The sequence below is a fragment of the Varanus komodoensis genome, unplaced genomic scaffold (assembly GCF_004798865.1).
Source record: "Varanus komodoensis strain SLA01 unplaced genomic scaffold, ASM479886v1 scaffold21, whole genome shotgun sequence".
NCBI lineage: Eukaryota > Metazoa > Chordata > Lepidosauria > Squamata > Varanidae > Varanus > Varanus komodoensis.
The window spans coordinates 6004228-6028818 of NW_025335589.1; the positions used below are offsets into that span (position 1 = coordinate 6004228).

Here is a 24591-nt window from a genome sequence, read left to right on the forward strand (position 1 = left end):
GAAACCACTCATAAACAGTGGAAGAGCACAGCAGGAGGCAATGAGTGTGCTCTCATCAGCACTGCCCCAACCGATGAGAGCACTCATTGCAGGAACAGCATCTCTCCTTGCCACTATCTTCTATCAACAGCAAATTAAAACGTAATATTTTAACAAGGGAAGTTAAAATACTCCAGCGCTTGTTGCATTTTGATTTCCTGGCCTTCCCATCTTCACAGAAGATCCAGAAGAACAGAAACTGCAGCCACTGGGGCAAGAAAAGGCAAAGCCTCAAATCTATGCTCAAAAGTTCATGGTTAGGCTTCAAGAATTCTGCTTGCCAAATGTGGGTGAGCATGAGAAGTTGCCAACCATCCTACCAGCTATCTAAAGTGGCAGAGGCAGGCACAAGTTGACATAAGCGTTATGTGGGAATCTGCTCCCCTCCATCCCTATCCAGCCCTGTTACCAGGAGAAAAATACGTGAAATCATGTACCCAGCTGACTAAGCTAGGGAGAACTCAAAGAATATATCCAAAGGTGAACAGAAAAGAGAGTTGGCCCCTACCACAACTGGAAGGTGATTGGGAGAGCCATCTGGAAGAGTTGTCCTAGACAACACACTTCCTGTCAGCCCTCCCTTTGGAAAAGGACAGGTGAAAGGTTTTAGATACTGCTGTGTCAAGCCATATCAGGCGCACTCAAAGCAGCAGTGTCCAAGTTGGCCTGCTCCCTTGAAGGCAGGTGCTGTCAGGAGGAGAGAGGGTAGAGAGGCAGACAGCATTTGACCTGGCTTGCAAAGGAAATAAAAAACACAGATTCCTAGCAATAAATTACTACTTTTAAATTACCCAGTGCACAATCATCTTTCTTGCTCTAGTTCACTGGCTAAGGCAACTAAATAAGCCATTTCAGAATGCAGAGTACAGAAATATAGTCAAAGACCCTTTCCTCACTGCAATCTGTATGTCAGATGAAACATATATATTATTGTTTTCAAGTACCATAGGTAGGTCCGATGTTTCTGATGATTGATGTTGTTTTTAGTTTTTCTTTGTATTAGGTTTATTTAGAATAAAACTTATTCAAAAAAAAAGTACCATTTGAAACTTGAACTTCCCTTTAGTTTTTCTGCAAGTTGCTACAACAAACTGAGAAGAAAGGAAGAAGAGTTCCAAAACTTCTGCTTGTGACTCTTCTGCTACTGAAAAAACTGTTTTTCCCCCAAGACTTTAAGTAGTGAATATTGATTTGGCCCCTCTGAAACACTCATGTGTCATCTCCTTTTCAGAGCAGCTCATATGTAACACGAAGGAACACATAAGGAAAGCTCATTCAAGTTTCAAGTTAAATTTTCAGGGTAATTAGATAAATTCTGCTTGATTGGTTTAATGTACATGCTCTAAAAAAAGAGTTTAAAAATACTCATAATCTAGTAATACATACCTGTGGATTTTCCAAACTCTTCAAATACTCTTCAAACTCTCCTTCTATAAACTTTAAAATAAAAAATGAAAGAAAACTTAGCAGTGTTGAGATATAACAGCTTTGTTTAACTTTATTTATTCAGTGGTGAAAGAAATGCTCTCTAAGCCTGTTTGGAGGCACTTTAGTCATGACTCATATGATGACATTAGAGATGGATGCCATAGCTGAGCCTTGGCACGAATTAAACCCCATCCATAGATCTGCTTCAATAACTTCCTCCCTGCTTTGCCTGAATGTAACAGAGAACGCTGTACATGGGAAGGACTCTCCCCATTTGCTTTCCTCCATGCTTAACTAGTGCTCTTCTTGCCAAATAACTGTTCTGGGGCAGAAGTAAAGTTATGCTGGGAAAAACATGTCAGAACAAGTCTCCTTCCACACTTTCTTCCCCAGGAAAATCACCATGGCAGCTTCAGCGGCACAAAGTTTGAAGGTGCAGGCGACAACTGCAGCAGGGTGCACAAAAGGCTTCAAGGGCCCCATGCAGTCTGTAGCTGCCCTTGTGTGATCTTGCTTACAACTAGGCAGGTAACAGACTTGCCACACCTTCTTTGCTTCTTAAAGAACCCTGAGATTTACCAACCCAAGCCTAAGCTGAAAGACATACACACTCAGAATCAAAGAACTCTGAGCCCAGGAATTTGTTCTTACTACCAGAACTGAGTGGAACACACACTCTCACAGTTCTTAAAATAAAATCCACTTCTGCTTAATACAATCTTTCTTCATTTCAGCAGGATAATTTAAGGTAGGAAAGAGACATTCTGTAGTTGTTTTTGCTGAACAAATAGGAATCAAAAATCTTTGAAAATCTACTGCAAACACTAAAAGACCAACCAATAGATTCAGATCTGCCCTCCTGCAACACTGGTCTAGGCATTATATCCAAAATATAGAGAATGAATGATCCTGTTAGAAAACATGCAAGGAGCTATTAAGTTGGCCAAATCTTCTCCAGACACTCAACCACATGGAGGATGTACTGTGAGAATAGGCACAACCCACCCCAATTGAAATGTACTTCCAAGACAGCACAAGTCACCTCTAGGTTCTTGGTAGCACCTGGGGATGTTCCAGGTCACACATTAACTTCTCAGCATGTTCACAAAAATGCAACCTGTTGATGGCCCAGGCTGTGGAACAACCACAGGAGACTGTTTGAGTCCCCACAATCTTGTTGTGTATTTTATTAGATGTTGTGAGCCGCCCCGAGGCTTCAGCAAGGGGCAGCATAGAAATGTTTTTACAAATCAATCAATCAATCAATCAATCTGAATTTGGGAGGCATATCTCAGAGGGGCACCCTTGAAGATAGGTTTCTGGCAGCTGTGCCAAAATTAACAGGCACATAATATGAATCTATGGCCACATCCTGCAAGTATATTTCTTAGAGAGACACTGTTAAAGAGGCTTCAAAAAGCATGCAGGCCAGCTTTCCCCAACCTCATGCCTTCCAAATGTTTTTGCCTTCAGCTCACATCACCCATAGTTGGGACCATCTCTGGTTTGGAATGATGGGAGTTGTGATCTTGCTGATGAAGGCAATCTAATTCAAGGAGCAACCTGAGACTCAAAAGTGCTGATCATATGGGCTCCATGCACCCTTTTTAAGATTATGCTCATTTTCAAAAGTTGTCTCAGATGCACTATGTATGAAAGTCACATCTATATTTATAACATTACCAAAGCCATACCTAGACCAAGAAAGAAGAGAGCAGCGGAGGACTGTGGGAATCATTCAGAACGGATAACCCCAAAGGAGGCAAGATAATGGGGAAGGGGGGACTTAAGGAATAGCCAAGGCAACCACTATGCAGTTTCTGCTATTTCCTTCCTCATACATACTCAGGGTCAGGGTCAGGGACCATTGTCTCCCCATGAGGAAACAGAATCTTTCCCAAATGTTAGAGGAATAAGACTATCCAGAATGACAGTCTGTATGTTTTAATTATATATAACAATTGTGTCCCACCTTCCTCCCATCACAGAAGCCCTCCTTAAGTAGTATATGGGTTCCCAGGTGGTCTACCATTGAAGCACTGACCAAACTTAGACCTGTTTAGCATGAGTGAGGTGGCTGGGCCATGTCCTGTGGCCATAATCCATAATCCAGTTGAACAAAGCTTATTGGTCTTCTTAGCCAGACAGTATTGGATGCACCCCCACTCCCCAAAACTAACCATTGACAGGTGTAAAGAAAAAGCATGAAAAAGCATGGCCTTCTCTGGCCCCCCAAAAGAAAAGAATGCTTATTTACCGCTTCAAACTGCTCTCTGTTTTTCCGCAGGTAGTTTATACAGGCCATTCTAATGTCAAGATGTTGAGACTGAGAGTGGAAAACCTGGAGAGGGAATTATTAAAAAAATATAAAAAGGTTTGATGAACTGACTGCAAAATTATAAAAGCTACAAAAAAGTAACTACATATTAAGGAGTTCTGAACATTCAAACATTTACACACACACTTAAAATCTAAGAGTCAAAACTGACACATTAGAGGTGAAAGTAAAATTTAATCTGGGCAATAATACTCCAACGATTGAGACCTGGTATAAACATGCAGACAATTGAGGTGGGCAAAGAAACCCTGCCCATTTAAACTGTAGTAAGGCTGGTTCAGACTAAGGGTCCCCCTAGTCTAGCATTCTGATCACACAGTGGCCAAGCAGCTGGCCATAGGGAACCCACACACAAAACATGAGTGCAGTAGCACTTTACCATTACCATTTCATTCATTTCATTTCTATACCATCCCCCAACTGAAGCTCTCCGGGCAGTTTACAACAGTGCAATATAAGCATCTAACAGCCAAAGCTCTCTGGGAGGTTCTCATAACTCTCAAGACCTAATGCAAAAATTGTTAAAATGAAAAACATAACACCAATTAAAGCTGCTAAAACCATTGCAATGAGATCCCAAGACCTGATAAAATATCTGACATTAAAGTCCCATCATATGCAGTTACAAGCCTGGGAAGATACTATTAACCTGCTGCCAAAAAGATGAAAATATTGTTGTCACATAGAATAATCTTAGTAGGGAAATTATTCCACATGTGAGGTGTGATCACCAAAAGGGTCTTCTCCCTTATTTCTACTCTCTCTAAGAGGACCTCCTATGTTGATCATGCTGTAATTTTCTTGGTCAGCCACCACTAGCTAGTCAGGATTTTCTTGCCCTAAAGTACTTTCCTTACACTGAACTACATTTGTCATTTTGATGTCCAGTCTCCCAGTCTGAAGACATCTTTTTGTAATTCCCCCCAATTGCTTTGTTTTAACTTCCCAAAATAATCTGGTATTGTCAACAAACCTGGCCACTTCACTGTTCACTCCTCATTCCAGATCATTTATGAATAAATGAAAAGCAGCAGTCCCAATACAGATTCCTGCAGGAATCCACTCCACTGGGGGAATTTACCATTTATTACTCTTCTCTGCATTGTTTCTTAAATGATCAATGATCAAGCAGTTAGACTGGGAGTGTCCAAGGGTTTTTTTGGGTCCTTGGATACATCTGTGAAATTTTGACTCTGCTGTGGGCACCACCATAAAGGAACTAATCAATGAATCACAGTTTGACATCTCTGTCTTGTCTATGGCTGCATCTTACTCAACAAAACCTTTCTTTCCTTCCTTCCTTCCTTCCTTCCTTCCTTCCTTCCTTCCTTCCTTCCTTCCTTTAGCGCCTTTCTAACCTGTCCACCACTAGTGTATCAGGACAGCTTACAATGAAAACAACTAAGATAAAACAAAGCAACACAGCATCCAATGACTTAGGACAGTGATGTCCCGAGTGCCCAAATTGCAACCCAAAATCCACTTATTTATCACAATGTGCCAACACTACAATAAAACCTGAAAACTGAGGTTTTAGTTCAGAAAAAACAATTCACAGCCAGTCCAAGCAAATATATATATATCCTTAGCAGTTCACTGACAGGCCACGCAAAAGCTCGGATGAGTTGCAGTTAATGAATCGCGGCTTGCAATTTCATTGCCTGGCACCACTACTCCTTTCCGAGCATGCGCGTGGCCTGTATGTATGCTGTTATCCGATGCTCAGCTGCTGGGGGGTTGCTGGGGTGACTTGGTTCACGTGCTGACAGAGAGGGCTCTGTGTGCCCACCCTGCCATAGGTTCGCCACCACTGACTTAGGATAATAAAACCCCAGTTAAAATAATCTAACTAATCTAAAATAATCTAACTAATCTAAAATAATCTAACTAATCTAACTAATTAGAACTTTCCCTAATGATGAGGGAAGAAAGTTTTCTCCTGACACCAAAAAGAGTATAGCGTTGGTGCTAGGCAAACATCTCTGGGAAGCATATTCCATAGTTGGGGTGCCACTGCAGAGAAGGCCCTCCTCCAGGTAGCCACCCTCCTAATCTCCTTCAAGGAGGGTTCCTGGAGCAGGACCTGCACCTCAGATCTCAAGGGGCGGGAAGGCATATAGGGAAGAAGGCATTCCTTCAGGTCTCCTGGACCCCAAGCCATTCAGGGCTTTTTAGGACATCACCAGCACCTTAAATTGGGCCCAGACTTCAACTGGCAGCCACTGTAACCGATACAGGACCAGCATTATATGTGAATACCTGCTGGTCCCTGTTAACATCCTGGCAGCTCTATTCTGAACCAATTGAAGTATCTGGACCATATTTAAGGGCAACCCTACATAGAGCACATTGCAGTCCAGACGGTGCTCTGGACACTCCCTCCTCCCTAACCATATCAACTGTGGAGTCCAGCTGGTGGCAAATCTGAGCGATTTCATCCCTAAAGTGCTGGGCAAAGTCATCACAGCAAGCTACGGACGGTGAAATAGGAACTTTTGAGGGCAAGAGTGTAATAGGCCATGCACCACCCAGCTGGACGGCGCTGTGAGGATAAAATGGAAGCGGAGAAGCATTCCTTCTTCACTGTCCTTACCGCCACAGCATAGGCTTGATAATGAGCTCAGTAGCAATGGGTCAGATTCAGCATGGGATTTCCTCCACCTATGCTCTAGTCATCTCCCAGCCTACTTCATTGCCCAGAACTCAGATGTATGCCAAGCAAACTCTGCATGACAAGAGAGGATGCTTAAGGATGATCATGTTGATTGCCCTGGTCATTTCCCCATTCCACATATCAACCATGGCATCAACAGAAACACCAGCCTCATCAACCAGGAAATCCCCCAGAGCCCTCAGGAATCCATATGAATCCATAAGACTCCAGGGACAGACCATTTTAATAGGTTGAAATTTTTTTTTTTAGGTTGAAATTTTTTAATAGGGTCTGCACCCTTGCAGAGGGAGAAGCTGGCCCCGAGTTCAAATCTCACTAGGAAGTGATCTGACCATGACAAAGGGGTTAGAGTCAAATCCCTCACTTCCAGATCACCATCTTCCTGCCTTGTTGAGAAAACTAGGTCTAGAGTATGGACTCTTTCATGCACTGGGCCAATGATGTGTTGAGACAGCCCCATGGCTACTATGGTGGCCATGAAGTCCTGAGCTCGCCCAGACAGAGAAGTCTCAGCATGGAAACTGAAGTCCCCCAGGACCAACATTCTGGGGGTCCTCAACACCAGGTCTGAGATGATCTCTGTCAGCTCAAGCCGGGAGTCTATTGGGCAGAAGGGAGCACAGTACAACAACAGAATCCCTAATCTGTCTTAATCACCCAGGGAAGGTACAAAGACTCTAGACCCGGCCTCGAAGGGACCAGAAGCCCCACAAGGGAGAGTGAATCTCAATATATTAGTGCCACACCCCCACGCCTTCCCTACCAAGGCAAGGTTGGTGCCACACCAGATACCCAGGTGGGCACAGCTGGATGAGTGAAACCCTCCTGCTTCTCCCGCCCAGGTCTCCATAATACATGCCAGGTCAGCCCCCTCATCCATGATTAACATGAAAGATGTTTTGTTTTGGACCGACCTGGCATTCAACGGCAGCACCACCAAGCCTGAAGGCCAGTTGATATTACTGTCTGGGACCTTCCAGTTGGAGGAGAAACCAGAAGAGGGGACAGATACTAATCATTGCCATGCATTTCAGGGAGAAAATCACTCAGAGTCGTCAAGAGCTAGACACCACTAGTGAATCAGAGGTTTCTGGGGAGACACCAATGCTGCCGTCTGGTCCAGAATTATTGGATGAATTTCAGTTATTGCAGCCCGATGATGTGGACAAGATGCTTGGACGAGTACGTCCCACCACTTGCCTATTGGACCCTTGCCCGTCTTGGTTAATAAATAATTCCAAGCACGGGATTGGAACCTGGATCTTGGAAGTGGTTAACGCTTCTCTGAGGGAGAATCGGGTGCCTGCCCCTTTAAAGGAGGCGGTAGTCTGACCGGTCCTGAAGAAAGCGTCACTGGATCCAGAGATGGCGACTAATTATAGACCAGTGGCCAACATCCCGTTTCTGGGCAAGGTGTTAGAGCGGGTGGTGGCGGGACAACTCCAAGCTCTCTTGGATGAAACTGATTATCTGGACCCATTTCAGTCCGGCTTCAGACCAGGGTACGGTGCTGAATCTGCCTTGGTCGCCCTGTACGATGACCTGTGCAGGGAGAAGGACAGGGGGAGTGCGTCCCTGTTGGTTCTCCTGGACCTTTCAGCGGCTTTCGATACCATCAACCATGGTATCCTTCTGGATAGGCTAGTGGGATTGGGGGTCAGAGGCACTGCTTTGCAGGGGTTCCGCTCCTATCTCACTGGTTGGTTCCAGAAGGTGGTGCTGGGGGACTATGGCTCTGCACCATGGCAGCTATGCCATGGAGTACCACAGGGGTCCATTTTGTCCCCTTTGCTGTTTAATATCTACATGAAACCGCTGGGAGAGGTCATCAGGAGGTGTGGGCTGCGGAACCATCAGTACGCTGATGATACCCAGCTCTACCTCTCGTTTTCCACCAATCCAGGTAGGGCACTGGCTGTATTGAACCGGTGCCTGGCTGAGGTAATGGGCTGGATGAGGGCCAATAAACTGAAGCTCAATCCAGACAAGACGGAGGTCCTGTTGGTTGGCGGATCGGGCTTCGGAGAGGGTGAATTGAACCTAGTCCTGAATGGGGTTGCACTCCCTCTTAGGGACAAGGTCCGCAGCCTGGGAGTGCTCCTCGACCTGGAGCTTTCATTGGAAGCTCAGGTGACAGCAGTGGCGAGGAGCGCTTTCCTTCAGCTTCGGCTGATTCATCAGCTGCGCCCCTACCTGGAGTACGACTGCCTGGCGACAGTGACACACGCGCTGGTGACTTCCCGCCTTGTCTTCTGTAACGCGCTCTACGTGGGGCTACCCTTGAAGACGGTCCGGATACTTCAATTGGTTCAAAATAGAGCTGCCAGGCTCCTGACGGGGACTGGGCATTATGTTCACATGACTCCAGTCCTCCGTCAGCTTCATTGGCTTCCCACTGAAGTCCAGGCCCAATTCAAGGTGTTGGTGATGACCTATAAAGCCCTAAACGGCTTGGGTCCTGGTACCTGGAGCACTTACATCCATATACGCCCGCCCGCCCCTTGAGATCTGCGGGAGAGGCCCTTCTCCGGGAACCCTCCGGGAAAGAAATTAGGAGGGTAGGTACTCGGAGGAGGGCTTTCTCTGCGGTGGCACCCAATCTATGGAATGCGCTCCCCAGAGAGGTCCGCCTGGCGCCGTCGTTATTTGTTTTTCGGCGCCAGGCAAAGACCTTTTTATTTAAGCGTCATTTTAATTGTTAATATTATTTGCTTATTTTATCTGGCTAGGGCAACTTATTTTATACTGTTATTTCTTGTATTTTAATTTTATGTTGTGAGCCGCCCCGAGGCTTCGGCGAATGGGACGGCATAGAAATGTTTTAATAAATAAATAAATAAATAAAATCTGTCCTCCTCCTCCTTCTGTAAGGGCATGTTAAACCCCAATGTCCTATCTCTCTTTCGTATCTCATTACCTACAACCAGTCTCATTCAGCTGCTGGTTGTGCAATACAGTTAACTTCTTTTAAATATATGTTTTGCCAATGTCCTGTAGTTTCTTCTTTTGGGGAGAAGGTTATTAATGATAAATGTTGTGCTGAAGTACATGCTCTTTTAAAGTATTTACTTACTTCATGGAAAGGAACACATAAAATGAATGGTTTCTCAGTGCTCTTTTGACAGCTGAAGACTGTTATTTCAACACTGAAAGGAGAAACACTCACCTCCCATAATCTAATGGATTGAGGACTTTGCAATGCTTTCAATATGTAAATGGGTAGCACACCTTCAAATGGATACTGATTTGTACATTTGGTTCACTTTTCTTGACACTTACGTATAATGGCTAGAAAACTGTATGCATCCCATTCATATGTACGTATATTTTAAAAATGAGGGTACCCATAAGAGACCCCTCCATGGTTGCCTTTGGAGAAGCTCACAGATGGTGCATCATGAATCCTAAAGTGCCTAAAGCACTTTATATATTACCCTATCATAACTATAGCAACCCTGAAAATTGGATCATTAACTTCCTATTGCTAATGGAGTGGGGGGGACTGGGCTCTGAGGGAATATGGCTTGTCTCATCTGTTCTTTAATGTCTTAGCCACCATGATACGCCTGTTCCCATAATCCATGCTTCAGCTTTGAGTATCAGCAACCCGTCTGACAACAGAATCCACTACTGCCTCCCCTCACCATATAGCCCCTAAAGTAGAAGCATACCAAGAGCAGTAAAGTTCTCAATGAGCTTTACAAAAGATGCTGAGTCATTACAGCTACAGGAAGCTAGCCTAATTTAAAGCCGCTCTTGGGGCACTTATTTACTCTTTAGGCCAGACAGCTTTTTGCACATCCTCCAGGCTGAATTTTAAATTCCACCTTGAACACAAATGGTCCACAAGTCTGCTGAGCCAAAACAGAATGAAGATAACCTGGTAGATCTGCATCAAGGCACTTTGTATTCCAATATCACACATACAAAAAAGACCAACAGCTTGTGTTCTCTCCCCATTCCATAGCTAATACATTATATATAGCATGAAGGAGAAATAATTATATAATTTCAACAGATAAAGAGTCTGCTGTCCTTTCGTTAGACAGATTAACTAGCAGCATATCAAGCAGGATATAAGAAAATGAAGGTGAGAATGTGCAAATAAGCGACTGAATTTAAGAGCAAGATGACCAAGCAAGGGAGAGAAAAAAAGATCCGTTCGCCTCGAAACTAAGGTAAGGCGTCTCTCTCTTTAACTATGCAAGTTCACTGCACGCGCGCAGATGAGGAAAGACTTGAGAATTCGTTTCCAGCCCGATCGTCTTCCCCAGACCGGTTCCTTTCATGCGGCGGCTACACCCTAACCGCTCTTGCTTTTGTCCTGGAGAATATGGAGACAAAACTTCTAAACTAGAATTCCTCAGTTTCCTTGCCCGTCCAAAGTCAGGCAAACAACATGCACCAACAGGTCGAAGTCCTTTTTCCACTCCCCCAGTGGGATTTTTCGGCGATCTTGGAAAGAAAGGGAGTCGGGCCTGTAGCAATCAAGCCCCTCGTCATCCTCCTTACCACCGTCCCCTGCAACCCCCAAGGCTTCGTTTTACAACAGCTGCGCGTCCGTGTTTCCTCCAGCCCGCCCCTCCTCTCCCCCTCGGCCCCCGCTGCTCTCCGTTAGCAATCGCCGCTCCACCAAACCTGCACGCTGTTACCTGCTCTGCCACAGCACGGAAGAGGCACGACCCGTCCTTCGCCACCCGCTTGCGGTACAGTCCCTGAGATCGCAAGTAGCTGTCCATTGCAGAGTGCGCGGGAGGCTCCACGCCGTTGCTTGGGAGGTTCTGCCGCTGTGGCGGCGGCTGCTGCGGCTCCACCGCCGCCGCCACCTCGTCGTCCTCCTCTCCGCCTGGCTTACCAGCCGCCGCCTCCATGTTTATCGCTCAAGGGGTTGCAGAGAAACCGCTTCTCTTCCCACCTACCCCCACATGGGGAAAAAGAAAAAGGAAATGCATCCAAAGCCAACCACTAGGGAGGGCTGCCCAGGGACGTGAGGTGGCGGCCAAAGCGAGAGGAGCTAGCCTCACATTCGCAGGTCGTACGTGGGGCTCGTGTGAGAGGGACGAGGAGGAAGAGGAGGAGGTGCCCCTTCCACCGCATGAACTGGTGGCGCTGGGCGCTTCTCTTCTCGGCCTTCCCCGCCGGAGTCTCCTGCTTGCTTCAAGCGTGCCGCAGCGCCACGGAGCTCCAGCGCGCTTTCCCGACCCGCGAAGGCTTCCAGTCGCTCCTTCCGCGCATCACTGAGCTCCTAGAGCAGCAACAAAAGAGAAACGAAACATGCGGTGTTTCCACTGAAACGGGCAGCCCGAAAGTTTGTTTTCACTTTCAGACCCAAAGAGACTCTCAAAAGGGCTTCTGGGAGTTGTAGTTCGGCCGGAGCAGGAAGCGGTAGTAGAGGCGGGAAGGGAGGAGACAAAGGGCTTGGAAGAAGGAGGTTCCCGCCACCCACCCGCGGAATTTGCAACGAGATTCCTGTGGTAGGAGGGGGGCAGAGTCGGAGTGTGGTGCGCCTTCCTCTGGTGGAGCCGTCGCCATAGAAATCAGTAGTCAGCCATGAGCAGTGGCCATGATTTGGGTGGTGACGTTTCAGCTTTTTTGGACTGGCGTCTCAGAAGTCAGTTCCTAAAAATTCTAGAACGTAGTTGTGTTGGACAAAGTCTTGTGGCAATTCAAAGGCAGACACATTTGGAATAAACTTATCAGCCAGCCCACTTCATCAGATGAGTATTATGGAGCTGCACTTTTTAAATAATATATGTAGAGGCATACCTCATTTTATTGAGCTTTGCTTTATTGCGCTTCACAGATATTGCGATTTTTTACAAATTTAAGGTTTGTGGCCACCCTGCCTCGAGCAAGACTATTGGTGCCATTTTTCCAACAGCATTTCCTCACTTCATACCTCAGTGTCACATTTTGGTAATTCTCACAATATTTCAAACTTTTCATCATTGTATTTGTTATGTGATAACAAGTGATCTTTGATGTTACTATTGTAATTGTTTTGGAATGCCATGAACTGCGCCCAACTTAATAGATAAATGTGTGTTCTGACTGTCCCACTGACTGGCCCTTCCATTCCCTCCGGCCTACCTATTCCCTGAGACACAACAATATTGAAATTAGACCAATTGATAACCCTGTAATGGCCTCTAAGTGTTCAAGTGAAAGGAAATGCTGCCACAGATAGTAATTTCTGTGATGGATCTGAGCAAAGTAAATTGAAAACTTTCTGGAAAGAAGTCACCCTTATAGAACCCATTAAGAATATAGGTGATTGGTGGGGAGAGGTCAAAATATCACAACAGGAATTTGGAAAAAGTTGATGCCAACCCTTATGGATGACTTTAAGGGGTTCAAGAGTTCAGTGGAGGAAGTAACTGCAAATGTGGTGAAAATAGCAAGAGAACTAGAATTAGAAATGGGGCTGCAATCTCATGATAAAAGTTTAACAGATGAGAAGTTGCTTCTTATGGATGAGCAAAGAAATTGGCTTCTTGAGATGGAATCTGCTCCTGGTGAAGATGCTGTGAAGATTGTTGAAATGAAACAAAGGATTTAGAATATTACATAAACTTAATTGATAAAGTTACAGCAGGGTTTGAGAGGATTGACTCTAGTTTATAAAGATGTTCTACAGTGGGTAAAATGCTATCAAACAGCATTGCATGCTTCAGAAAAATCTTTGATGAAAGGAATCAGTCAATGTGGCAAACTGCACCATTGTCTTATTTTAAGAAATTTTGAGAGAGAAACCTTCAACCACCACCCTGAATCAGTCAGCAGCAATCACCATCCAGGCAAATCCCTCCACCAGCAAAAAGATTTCAACTCACTTGAAGGCTCAGATGATGGTTAGCATTTTTTAGCAATAAAGTATTTTTAAATAAGGTATGTACTTTTTTTAGAGATAATGCTAGTACACACTTAATAGGCTACAGTATAGTGAAAATGTAACTTTTATATGCACTGGGAAACCAAAAAATGTGTTTCACTTTATTGCGATATTCACTTTATTGCAGTGGTCTGGAACTGAACCCGTGATATATCAGAGGTATGCCTGTATAGGGGATGGACAGTGTGAGTGGGGTGGGTGTTAAGGCAAGTCAGAAGGAAATCAAAGGTAGAAAATATTAACAACAGGTGGCATTTACAATAACACCAGTGGGCACTTAAACTGCAGCTATTGCTGATAACAGACTGGTACTAGGTAAGCCACTTAACACATGTAGTGTGATAAAAATCCATTATCTTTATTCAAGCCTGTGGTCAGAGAATTAAACCCACTTTTGACTCTAACTCAGCAGTTTTTTGTTTTGTCTATAAAGGTTTCCAATACACATGCATAAAAGCATTCTTGTAACAAATCTCTGTCAAATTCATCTGGAAGTATACTAGTGAACTATCAGAAATAATAACTTGAATGAACTTATGGCTTGATCCTGTGCTTATTTACTGCAAAGTAAAGCATATTCAATGGTTTAATTGCAAACTAACTTGGTGTAATGGAGCTTATTTGTGACTATGCATGCATAAGAATGCTCCCTTAAAGACTTTTAATTAGGACTAGTTCCATCCACAATATACTTGCAGGAAGCCAGTAACTGCTATCAGCATTGGTTTTACTGGCTGGTAGCAGCTGTTGCTGGGTGATGGCAGTTAGCAGGGACTTGGTAGCAGCCCAGCAGCTTGCACTGCATGATCTGGGTCCATATAGTCAATTCAACCTGTTAAGATCACTCTTTTCTTTCTGTTGGAAGAGAAAAATTTCCAAAGCATGCAGAGAGTTCTTTTTAAAACTATTGCAATGAAGGGAACAAAAAAAGTGGTTTCCTTCCCATTTTCCTGTTCACATCCCCTTTTTATGCCCTGGCCGCTTCTCCCTCCTCCTTTCCCCTCATTGGCTGGGGTACCGGGAGTTTACAATCTTTCTGCCCGCCTACTCCGCACTGCTCCAATACCAGCCCTTCCCAATTCAGACCTGCTACAGTAAGCTCATTTTGTTCTGCCAAGTTTGTCAATAAACCATCAGGAAGTATTTGGCCCTCCTGCCTACGTGCCTGTTTTCCCACACTTTGTGCTACCTGATTTTAGCCCCTCCCCTCCTTAAGGCCAAGTAATCTTGTTTCCTTTTAAATCTTGCTACTCGTTTCAAATCATCCTTTCACATCTATCAAACCTACACAGGGACAGACACTGCCTTAGATGTGTTGGGTAGGGCAGCATGGCAGCTCTTCATGCCCAGAACACTTCCCTGAGTGTGAGGAGTACTGAAGGCAACTTACAAAGAGCACTCCAAAACTTCAAGTCAATCTGAGTATAGCCAGATCCTATTCATGTTTATTCAGCTGTTTGTATGATATAACAAGCAATTACTCTGCAATCCTGTATATGGCTATCAGAAGCATGTACCATTGAGTTCAATGGATTTTGGTTCTAGATAATTGGGTATAAAATTGCAGCCTCAGTGTGTATTTGCTGTAACAGGTTCCTCACCATTCAAGCTATCTTTGCATGATTATCTGGGAGTAAGCCCCACTGGCTTTTTGGTAAACATGCATAGGATTAGCCTGCAAGTTCCTACTGAAGATTTATGTGGTATTATGCACATGTAACAAAGAGACTGACTAAATTAAAGCAGAGTTGAAAGGCTAAAAGGTTTTTTTTTTGCATCCCCTTGGTGTCATGCTTTATATAAATAGCTATTAGAAAGTCAGGGAGGTTAAAGATTCCCTGTAAAAAGATACTTGCATTTTTTTCCTTCTTTCAATGCATGCCTTTAGGTAGAGTATAATTTGGTCTAAGCTAAACTAGCAGTTGGAAGCAGGTGGCTGAGGTCATTTCAGATCATTCTGAATTAATATGATGTTCAGTAGACCCACAGCAACCAGCTAGGTTTGCCCTGTCATTCCTGTAGATTTCATAAAACCTCACCAGCAGGACTTAATTTCAAACATAGGTTGCCAGTGCTCTACCATAGAGCTTGTTTTCATTCCCATGATTAAACTTTGAAATAAGTGAACTAAAATAGAAGGGTGCATTAAACATATGCAGAGTGCATTTCTAATAAAACTTTTGACTGAAGAGCAAGCTTTATTAAGAGGGCCACCATATATTTCTTTTACTCAGACCCACTGCAATGAACAAGGCTTCTCTGAGAACAATTAACATTGGCTATAACCCAGCATTTCACAAGCAGTCTTGTGTTTTCCAATCAGTGTTACAGACAGAACAGAGCAACAGATGGTTTTAGTTTATTTCCAATTTCAGTTTCACAGCACAGACTTAATTTTATTAAGAATCTGCAAGTTGAACCAACAGCACTGGCCTCCAGCACAGAACTGATCCTTGAGGAGCTTCCCCGAGACAAAACAGCAAGAAGGCAAGATATATGAAACCTTAGCCAAGCACTAAGGACCTAGAACAGCACCACCTATCATTTGGAATGCTTTGTCCATATGATCAATCCAGCATGCAACTCTTCAGCCCCAGGACTCTCAAAGGAACACACAAAATATAAATTTAAAAACATATCAATACATTCACACAACCATCAAATGCAATAAACTACAGTATGGTTGCAATGTACGTAACAGTAAAAAGAGTGACAAAAACAGTCTTCACTTCTGTATTTTCAAAGAGCAATAGCTGTTAATTTGGTTCTAGTAGCTCAGGGATGGGCAGCCCCTGGCTTACAGCACCCATGATCCCTCACCATTGACTCTGCTATGTTGAGCTGATGGAAATGATAGACCAAAAATCATAAAGGTCACAAATTGCCCATGTCTGCAGCAACTATTATACACCCTGAGGCAATGGAGTAAATCTAGCTGCAGTTTGGTTGTGCCAGATTAAAGACTGGTGTCTTTATTGGGGCTTTGGTGAACCAAAGCTTTGAAAACCAGCAAAAGGTAGGACAGAGCATCATCAGGGGCTCATTTGCATTTTGCATGCATATCTTTAACATGATACAGGCAAGACAGAAATAGAAACAGGTAACATTTTGTCCCATGGCAGAACTTCTGCAACCAAAAGAAAAGAAGCTGTACCCTTTCAGCAAATTGTCGACCTTGGGCAGAGGATGATTATTTTCCCTTTGCAATATGCAGGGCCAGGGATTTATAGATCCTCAGTCACCATGGTGTCAGTAGAGCACTTTCATGTAAAGTTCGTTGCTACCAGTTAGATGCTGGGAGTGGTGAGTAGTCAGTTGTGAAGTGCAGGTGCTCCTCATGACTGGGTATACTCTTTTATAGCGGACAGGGCTACCAGAGGACTGACCTCTGAAGAGTTTTGTTCAAACTAGGTTAACAAAAGAGAACTACAGGAATTGTTGGTCAGCAGCAGTTAGTCCATGAACAGCAGGCCAAAAGAGGCAGGTATACAGGTTGCCTGGTCACATTCTTCCACAGCTTAGCAAGATGCCCTGTATTTCTATTTATATTCTGATAATTCTAAATTTGCTTGTTTACATTAAATTAGCATATACTCTATTCTTTTTGGTGATTTTTAAATTTTAGTGATTCATAAGTGGCATCTGTCACCAAAGCCATACCTCCAAGGGGAGCCCAGATCTGTGGGCAGCGGTATTTAGCCATATCAAAAAAGCCATATCAAAAAACTCTTCTATCAGCTTTCATCTCCAACTAGAGAAGATCTTATGTAAAGTCAACAGTTGAAAATCATCCCTGCAAGATCAAGCCATATGAAATACTCTGCATTAGAACAGATTTCTCACAGCAATATACTGAAGCTGGCAGATGTTATTGCTTTGAAATTAGCTACTGTGAGGACTGTAGCCAAACTCAGAAGGAACAGAGATGTGGACAGATGATTTCATTATATTTCATTTATTCTGATACCACCCAAAAGCCAAAACTTTCTAGTCAGTTTCTAAAGATGTAAAAAATTAAAAAGTTATACCAAGTATCAAAACATTTACATGCAATCATGTGAACAGATAGCACGCACATAACAGGCACATAAATTTAAACAATTTAAGCAATCAACAATAAGAAAAATCCAGGATTTGCTTTAAAACTTCTCATATGCTATCAAATACCTGAGCGAAGCTGAAGGTGTTAACCTGGAACTGAAAAAAATAGCAATATTGGTGTCAGGCCGCCTTGGGGAAATTGGTAGTTCACACAAAACAAGTCTACGTTCTTGTAATTGTACATTGTTATGTGCCATCAAGTTTTTTCCAACTTATAGTGACCCCATGAATGAAAGCCCTCCAAAATGGCCTGTCCATAACAGCTCCACTTAGTTCTTCCAAGTTCAAGGCTCTGACTCCCTTTATAGATTCAGTCCATCTCATATTTGGTCTTTCCTTTCATCTTCTCCTTTTGGGTTTCCTTAACATGATTGTTTCCTTCAACAAGTCTTTCTTTCTCATTTGGGCTGTTTTGTAGCACCTTACAAAAACCACTTTGGGAATGCTTGAAAAAATGGACCTAAGGATTCTGTGAAGCCCCCTTAGCAACAGAATCTTTTGGAAACTTGGGGTGCTCATGTGTTCCTGGGCTGCTGTCACTTGTCTATATGTGGATTCAGTAGGGCCACATGACTTACATGATCTTGCTTTGTAAGAAGCTGCCATGTTAAATTTGACAGGCCTTTGCAAAGTGGGATGGGGGAAGGAACTTGCAGCCTGTGTTAAGCGCTGCAGAGGATGAGTACCTGCCAATTTTGGCCAACAGCCACCCTCCCTGGTCAGTACCTGTCCCGGGGCCTCCCTGTTTTAATCCAAACTGCTGCATTTGTACAAAGGGTGTATTTTGGGGAGAAACTGTTTTATGAATGCAATTAGTTGTCCATATAATCACATTTAAAAAAAAAAGGACGGGTGACTATGAACAGCTGCTCTAAGGTACCACTGGGGCAGGAACTCCAAGCCACCTAAAACAGGGATTACAAAAGTTGTCCTTAGAGGTTACTTTTGCAATCTCAAAAAAAAGTGTTAAAAATAAGCAAGCTGCAGTGAAACCAAAATAGCTCACAATGGCCTTAGGAAGCAGGGTTGCCTTTGTTAACTGTACCCATAGAACAATTTCAGCATAGGTGGTTGCCCACTAGCCACTTGGCTAGAGTAATGACCCTGTCTGCTGTTCTTTTAAAGTCACTATGTAGGATTTGCTGTGTTTTCTGGGTTCAAATAAGCGCCCCCCCCCGGCCCACGGACTGGTAGAAGTGGCTTTGTATTCGCACAAAGCTATCATGCCTGTGAAGATACGGTGGTTTAGCTTGTCATGGGAGTGCAGTTGTCATCTGTGCTTATGAAAAGTCTTTGTGTTTTGACCTGGTGAACCATGGCTGCACTGTTGTTATGCTAAGTGGTATATAAATGCTATAAATAAATACATTAATGTATATCACTAGATGCTGGCCTAGCAAGACTGGTGAAAATGGGTGACCAGGCACCTCACCAATGCTGGTGGGGCCAAAAGCAGTGAGGTGAGGAACTGCAAAAGCAGACATTGGCACTAAAGTTGGCAAGGGGCTCATATAACAGGAATGATGCAAAAGCGAGAATTTTGTTGATGCTGATGCAGCTATGATGACACCCAGGCCTCTGCGTGAGTTATCATTTCCTTTTTGGTAGAAGGCATGGGGAAGACACCAAACACAACTCTCTCATACTCATTTTGGCTCTACTAGTACCAAAGAGAAGGTCAGGTGCTGGCTGATCACTAACTTTCCAATAGACAGGACCAGCCCTACCAATAGACAGAGTGGAGTGGCCACAGCAGGGTGGGTTCATATAAAGCAGCAAATAAACCTGTGCTGTTTCCATGGCATGCTGATTTTTTCCTGAGCTGACTGATCAAATGGTCAGTTGGTTGTTCAAGCAGCATGGTTTCTGTGCTTCCAGTGCCATCTTCCTGGCCTTGCCCTGCAACCCAGCAGCCCCCACAAGCAAAATCCCCATTCTTTCCCTATTCTTGCTTATGGACCACAGCAGCCTCCTCCTAATTGGTCCACTATGGTCCTGAGGTGGGTTTTCCCCTTTTCTTCCCACATGTACCTGCTTGTCTGTGGCATATCCCAGCCACTCCACACCCACAGAGATCTTCACTAAACAGTTTTGCCACAATTTCCCACCTTTCTCTGTATATGTTTGCACTGTGTCCATTCCCAAAAGTAAACAGGTAGGCACATCATTTGGCCAACGCGATTAAAGTGAGCAGTGTTGCTAGGGTACTGAGAGTGGTACTGAGCGATCAAAGACTAGAAGCAGCTACGTCTTCAGCTGCTCTTGCCAGAGTACTCCATAGTGTTTCTATACCGACAGTGGTAAAATGGCAAGCTTGGATCTGGACAACTGGAGAAACCTTGGAATAGACCACTGATTTTTCCTTTCTTTCATAAAACTAATCCTACCATGTAGGAACTTCAGAACAGTGTCTAGATGATACAAGAGACTCACAACAGTAAAATTTCATCATGACTTTTCATGTCATGCTAACCCACCCAGGGTCTCATAGAAGGGAACCAAAGTGTTATATTTTACCATTTTTATTTTCACTGCTAGGAAAGGGGATAGTGCCTTGCAAAATTTTCTGCTAAAGTACCAGAATAACTTGTCTGGCCTTAGGTACCTTTATGGGAAGAGAGAGGGCAATTCGTTAACTCTGCTTCAAAAAGCAAAATGTTATAGGTCAGTCCTGCCAGCTGCCAGTGGAATGGGTTCCTGGTGGCAGCAAAGAAAGCAAAACAAAATGATATTTTCCTCAACACCCTCTAGTGCCCTTCCCTTGAAGAAAAGGGAGATCACATCAGTGTCTCTGGATAGCAGTCTCTGTTGGTGTTTGACCATGGTGACACCTGGCCTGGTGATGTGTGCAAAGGGAGTGATGTCATAGTGATGACATGAGTGATGGGAAATGCTGATGAGGGGAATCCAGTGTAAACTTTCTTGCTATTTCAGATTGATGCTTACAAGAGAAATGCCTAATGTTCACCTCTCGGGTGAAGTGCTTGCAGCTGAATGTTTCCAAAATCTACATCATTCTAATAGTGGTTAAGAGAACGGGACTGAGACTCCGGAGATCGGGGTTCTAGGCCCCACTCAGCCATGGAGCTCCCTGGGTGACTTTGGCCAGTCACAGATGCTCATTCCAACCTACCTTATGGGGTATTGTGAGGATATGATTGAGAGGAGGAGGAGAATTATGTAAGTCACCTTGAGTTCCTTGGAAACAAAAAGGTGGGATAGAAATATAATGAATAAATACCTGTATTAGGCCACCTCAAAGGCCACAAAATACACTGGAAGTTTTCAACATCTTCAGCACTCATCATCAGGCGAGATGGCAGTCATAGCAAAAGTCACACAATTCAGTCTGCATTTGGTTAGGGTAATTCTGGAAAGAGGGAGGAGGCTGAAGATACTTAAATTAGACCCTGCCAAATACTGACATGATTTCAGGTTGCAGCTCAAAGATTGCTGAGAAGAAACCCACAATGGTCGATGCCTCCATTTTCAAAAGTCAGTAAAGGTGAATGGGTATAGATGAATTTGGCACCAAGATAGAAAGGGAGAAGAGTGAAACGCTGCTTCTGAGAATACACAACCCATGTAAGATAGACAGGCTTTGCTGGCCGTCTCCCAAAATTGGGCAGGGGGTGTTAGAATAATGTCAAGCTAGTGATTCCTTAGCAATTATAGGCAATGCTGGCAGATCCATTGGAAGACCATAGACATTAATAAATTACACAAACTTGACTTTATCTACAAAGCTAACGAGTTCATTTGGACTGACTACAATATTATGTAAATGTAGTGCCTTGCTGTTAGCCCTCTAATTCAGACTTTCTCAAGCCTCCATATGTTACTGGACTGCAAAACAAGAAATTTTCTCTAACATCATTAAAGAAACATATATTAACATGGTTAATATAAAAATGATTTTTTTCTGTTTCATACCTACCAAGGAACCCAAATGTTTCACTTAAGAATGGAGAGAGATTTGGGCAACACAAACACACACACACAATTGGGGATAAACAATTGTTTGTTTCTTCTTCCCAATAGTCCTTGGTGCACCTACTAGATTAAGCAGAGCCTAAACTAAATGTGAAAATCCATTGCCCCTCCATGTTTTATTTGCCATCTAACCCAGCCTTCATCAACTTGGTGTGTTCCAGATGTCTTGTATGTCAATTCCCATCAGCCCCATCCAATATAGGCAATGGTCAGTAATGCCAGTAATGGTCAGACTACAACTACAGAGTTGTAGTCTGAAACACATGGAGAACCCCAGGTTGGAGAACATGAAACTAGTCTCATGAGAAATCCTGGAGAACTTGAAAGGCTGCAGCTGTTTTGTGACATTTTGACTGGCCTACTTAAAGTACTGCCTTAGTATCTTGGAACTTTAATGTTCTTTGCTTTATAGCAGTCTTTCGCCCCTAGATGGCACTAAATCCTTAGACATGTCTACAAGCACCAAGCAACCCAAAACTTTGAATCTATCAATGCTGCCCCAACATGTGGGGATAGCTAAAAGAGAAGCCACTGTTGCCCAGTTCTCCCCATCCTGTTTTCTCCCAGATGTTTTAGAGTTCCCTTCTCATCAACCTCAGACAATATAGCCAGTGGGCCAAAAACTCAGGAGTTCTAGTCCAAAATAAAACTGGAGAGGACCAGTTTGAGGAAGGTTGATTTAGGCTGAAAGCTGCTTCAGAAAGAAACGTCTACGTTTTGTTACTGGTCCTTTGCAAAGCATCAGATTCAGCAATCCTACTGAATGAATAAGAATAAAAATAATAAATAGCACTGATGTTTCTTTGATAGGCTTGTGCCATTTTATTGTGGTTTACTTTTTATTTGTAAATGTTTTAACCATTTCTTCACATAGAATTAATTAAAAAGCTTGACATCTCAAAGCACAGCATCAGTGTGGACAATAACAACATAAAATAATTAATACCGATATACAAAATAAGCAGGAAACAAAATTTACAACATATACAATAAAATCAGTGCTACAATAAAATCAGTGCCACATAGATAGCATCATGTTAGCCCAACTGTTAACTAGGGAGCCATTAGGGGTTCTGAGAGCCTTATATAGCAACAGGTCTGCCTTTGAGCATTATAGTTCAACTTCATGTTTTGGAAACGGACTGCCTGCCTGATCCAGAATGAGCTAAGGCTAGCCTTAGCAAGAGGCAAAATGAAGTGGCTTCCTCAGGCAATTGGCCTTACATGTCATGAAATGGTGGCAAGTTGTTGGTTGGTTAATTTAAGATTATTATATTTTTATTATCAGAAAAGGGAAGGTTGGAATTTCTTCAGCCAAAATAACTTCAGCGCCCCCAGGCACTATGTATCTTGACTTACCTATTTAATTTCTGAATCACCCAGTAGCCCAAAGTATTTGGGTGAATGTGAGCAGCAACTGCTTCTCTGTCTCAGGCAGTAAAACACCCTAGAACCATCTGGGACCACAACTGCGTTTGGCCTTTAGCTTCCTGGTTGCTACCGCTGGACTTTGACTGGACTGCGCATGATTATGCTGCTAACATCTCACTCTGCTGGACTCTGCCATATATGTTTTTGTTTTTGACAGTGTATGGGTGTTTTTTAGTTGAGTGGTGCCAGAGAAACAAAGGAATCGTGCAGTTAAATAAACATAAGATAACAGTGTGTTAAGTAGTCATAGCCTGCAGGAAAGAGTAAGATCGAAGAGGTTAATATTCCACTCAGGGCTCATACTTGCTTTATCACTGGCCTGATGCAATCAGGAGCTCCTTCCTTGGCCGTGACCTTGGCAAGGTTCAGCTGTGAATTTTTGGCTTGTTTCAAGAATGTACAAATTGCAGGGCTGCCCTTCAGTCTCACAGAAAAGCCTGTTTAATAATCTGCTGTCACAAGACTGATTCCAGGAATAGGATGAAAACCAATGTCAAAATTCTAATACAAAATCACAAGGTTTTGAAACCAGGTGAAACGTTGCTAGTGCTTGCTTGTCTTTTCAACTGAAGCCATGTGTACTCTGTAATTTATTAAACAACGGAGATGGCCACATAAGCAGATGCTGATGGGCTAAATCAGCTTTCCCAATGTGTGCTCCAGATGTTTTAGACTGCAGCTTTCATCAGCTTCAGCCAGCATGGTCAATCGCTGGTAACTGTGGAACTTTGATCCAAAATACCGTGTTGAGAAAGTGCCCCGTGTTGAGAAAGGCTGTCCTAAGCAATGAAATAGCACTAGACTTTAATTTGGACAATCCAGTCTAAAATTAGTAAAATGTAACAAATTTGTGTGTTTCACTGGCATCTGTTCTGTTCAAAAAGCAATCCCTTACCTACCACCACCCCCAACATCCCCAGCAGCATCCAGAGGGCCATAGGATTTTTTGGATTCCCAGATCCAAGGTTCAAACGCTGTCCTTACCTTGGAGCTGGAATTCTACACTCAGCTCTCCCTCCCCAACATTAACCTTGGAGAAAGGGTTTAGGGGCTTTCCTGTTAGTACCTTAACCTCCTTTCCTCCCCCTCCAAAGCAATGCAGTTAGCCAAATTTGCCCCCACATTCCTCCCACTCTTCAGAGGACACTCATAATCCCTCTGAGTTCAGAAGGTATCAGCAGCCCCACAGTGTCAGGATCTGGGCTGCTCTGGTAGCCAGAATCAGAGCGATCACCACCATATTTGCAGAACCAGTCCTAGGGCCTGCTGGAGTTTGCAGTCTACTGATCAATGCCACCTGGGAGCACTGGGGAAAGAGCTATATAAGAGCAAGCTCTTTCTTCCGGCTTCAGCAATATAGATCTTCTTGTAGCTGCAGTGCCTAAACCTTGCTTGACTGTTTCTGCCTTGCCATGTTGTCTCAGCAGCACTGGTCCCTCTGTTTGTTGTTGTGCCTGCATCCTGCCTGACCTTTCCTGCTCCTGTTCCTGGTCCCCGCTGGGTATCCTGCCTTGCCCAGTTGCCTCAGCAACGCAGGTTTGCCTGTTTGCTGTTGCTGCACTTTGCCTGACAGTTCCTGCTGTGCTTCCTGCCTTTCCATGTTGCCTCACTGTTGTGCCTGCCTCTTGCCTGACCTATACCCTGCCTCGCCCATGTTTCCTGCCTTGTTTGTTGTCTCAGTAATGCAGGGCTTCC

At 43.8% G+C, this 24591-nt stretch overlaps 1 protein-coding gene across 4 annotated transcripts in view; it reads right to left on the bottom strand.

Annotated features, from left to right (window-relative positions):
• The window catches only part of OTUD4 (OTU deubiquitinase 4), a 40303-nt gene extending 28504 nt beyond the window's left edge, over positions 1-11799 (bottom strand). The window contains exons 1-4 of one of the 4 annotated variants that reach the window (XM_044430994.1): positions 11504-11792; positions 11132-11394; positions 3725-3808; positions 1426-1476 (exon numbers count right to left, since the gene is read on the bottom strand). In XM_044430994.1, coding sequence (XP_044286929.1) covers positions 1426-1476; positions 3725-3808; positions 11132-11350 — 354 coding nt within the window. In that variant the 5' untranslated portion in view covers positions 11351-11394; positions 11504-11792. Of the gene's footprint in view, positions 1-1425; positions 1477-3724; positions 3809-11131; positions 11395-11503 lie in introns of all 4 variants that reach the window. The other 3 variants (XM_044430993.1, XM_044430992.1, XM_044430995.1) reach the window with 3 other exon arrangements.
• Between the last annotated feature and the right edge of the window lie 12792 nt (positions 11800-24591).